The 2,115-nt window shown below is 35.4% G+C and overlaps 1 protein-coding gene across 1 annotated transcript in view; it reads left to right on the top strand.

Moving 5' to 3' along the window:
- Positions 1-1,244, top strand: part of LOC106472441 (probable sodium/potassium/calcium exchanger CG1090) — a gene marked incomplete at its 3' end in the record, with an annotated part of 36,810 nt that extends 35,566 nt beyond the window's left edge. The window contains exon 3 of the mRNA XM_013933091.2: positions 1,093-1,244. Coding sequence (XP_013788545.1) covers positions 1,093-1,244 — 152 coding nt within the window. The remainder of the gene's footprint in view (positions 1-1,092) is intronic.
- Positions 1,245-2,115: the final 871 nt, after the last annotated feature.

The following is a 2,115-nucleotide window of genomic DNA, read 5'->3' as shown; positions in this document are numbered from 1 at the left end:
TTAGTTATAACTAAGAACTTATCAAAATATTAATGTTTATTCTAGAGATAAATGAAGTTCAACAAAAACTAAACACATTTAACACTAGGGGGCACTCAGTAGAGCGCATACCTCCTTCACGCAGCGTTGATCATATTCGGCTTTCAAAAAATACGAATATGTGCCAGTCGTTATCAACGGACATGGAGAATTTTTGGCAGGACAATGAGAAATAAAATTCTACATTTCCACCAAGTTTCATCAAAATCCGATCATTTTTTACTGAGTTATAGAGCAAAAATAGTGTGAAAAATCGGTCCCCATGTTAACAAATAGGGATTTTTTCTATTTTCGTAATCTTCCTTTGACCTTGACCCTCCAAAAACTAATAATTTCTAAGTTGGGTTATAGTTCAAATGTATATACCAATTTTCGTCCAAATCCATTCAGCCGTTTTCGAGAAACCTTGCTGACAACAACACAAACAAATACAGGGGTGAAACATAATCACCGTCACCTTCGGTGGCGGGGGTAATAAGACCACTTCTGTACTTATAGAATTTGTTGTGATGTGTAGAATTTTTGTAAGATTATTATATTGCAAGTTCACAAAATTTGGAAGCTGAACCCCAGAAATGCCTACACATAGGTTAACCCTCATATGAATATATTTTCACGAGTCGAAGTAACACAAAAGTAATGTACTTACAACTAAAACAAGAACAGTAAACAAGATGCAAGTACATTTTGGTGAGGGAGTCCATGGCGGGTATCCAAACCCGATTTGTAACGTTATAAGCCCGCAAATTTACTGCTGCCATTGGGGAAATGGAGGTTAATTCCAGAAAACATTAGAGCTTTATTTACCTCTTTATTTATTCGCCCGTTAAATTATTCAAATTTAGTGCTTTGAAATAGTGAATGTACCAATATTTTTTCTGTTTTCGAAAGAGGAATACACAGGTTGTGTCAACATTTCTTTTTTAAGGTTCTTAAATATCAAAAGCATTTGATAAAAAAATGTGTATATTAAGTCAAATATGTATTGAAAAATTGCTTGCTTTAAGTAACTATTTAGTTGGATGGTGTTGTACGTATTTTCTTCTCTCCTAGCTTATAACGAGTTTCCTCCTGACCTGTTCACCAATCAACAGCGTGTACGAGGTGCCGTCATCGTTCACGTGCTCGTCACACTGTATATGTTCTACGCACTTGCTGTTGTGTGTGATGATTTCTTTATTGCTGCTTTAGAAGAATGTTGTGAAGTAAGTGACACATTTTCCCGAATGTTTCTCTCTTTGTTCATTCACGAAATAACTCTCTCTCTCTCTTTCATTATATATATATTTATATACACATAAATGTCTCTCTATACAGATATATATTTATCTCTATATTTCAGGAAAAAGAACATTTAAAAAAAAAATCCAAACAGTTAGTACGAGGACAAATTCTAGTCCAGTTCTCATAATTGGTATTTAGGTTTTATAGACCTAGGATGGTTAGGTGCATATGATCCCCCCCTGTTACATGTTATCAGCTTCTGTTAAATACGAATTTAACTACTACATGAGGGTCTGAGTATCTCGCCATTGTATAGCGAGTTTGTTGATTGAATTTTGCGCAAAGCTACTCGAGGGCTATTTGCGCTAGCCGTTCCTAATTTAGAAGTGATAGACTACAAGGAAGGCAGCTAATCAACACTACCCATCGCCAACTCTTGGGCTACTCTTTACCAATGAATAGTGGGACTGTGTAGTGAGAAAAAAAAAAGCTATGTCCAATGGTTTTCTTTCCATTGCAATGGGGGGGGGGAAGCTTCATCCTAAATTCAATTCTTCGCCCACGTTAGTGTTGTTTTTTTGTATGTGTGCTACATTTTTTTTTAGACTGTGAATAAGTTAGTAAAACTCTACCATTTTAGACATACTTGTAAAACAAATCTTAGGTAATACAATCAAACGATACTTATAGACATTCGGTACTCGAATACCCTGTGCTACATCAGTCATCAAATAACAAATAAATCCCCTCTTCTCAGGAAAAATTATGAAAGAAAACCCCTGTAGGTTGTAAAATAGCACAACAGAAGAATGAGATTGATAACCCGCGACAACTGAATACATTTTTCTGCCA

This window comes from Limulus polyphemus, unplaced genomic scaffold, assembly GCF_000517525.1.
Source record: "Limulus polyphemus unplaced genomic scaffold, Limulus_polyphemus-2.1.2 Scaffold5341, whole genome shotgun sequence".
NCBI lineage: Eukaryota > Metazoa > Arthropoda > Merostomata > Xiphosura > Limulidae > Limulus > Limulus polyphemus.
This window is presented reverse-complemented; position numbering and strand designations above follow the sequence as displayed.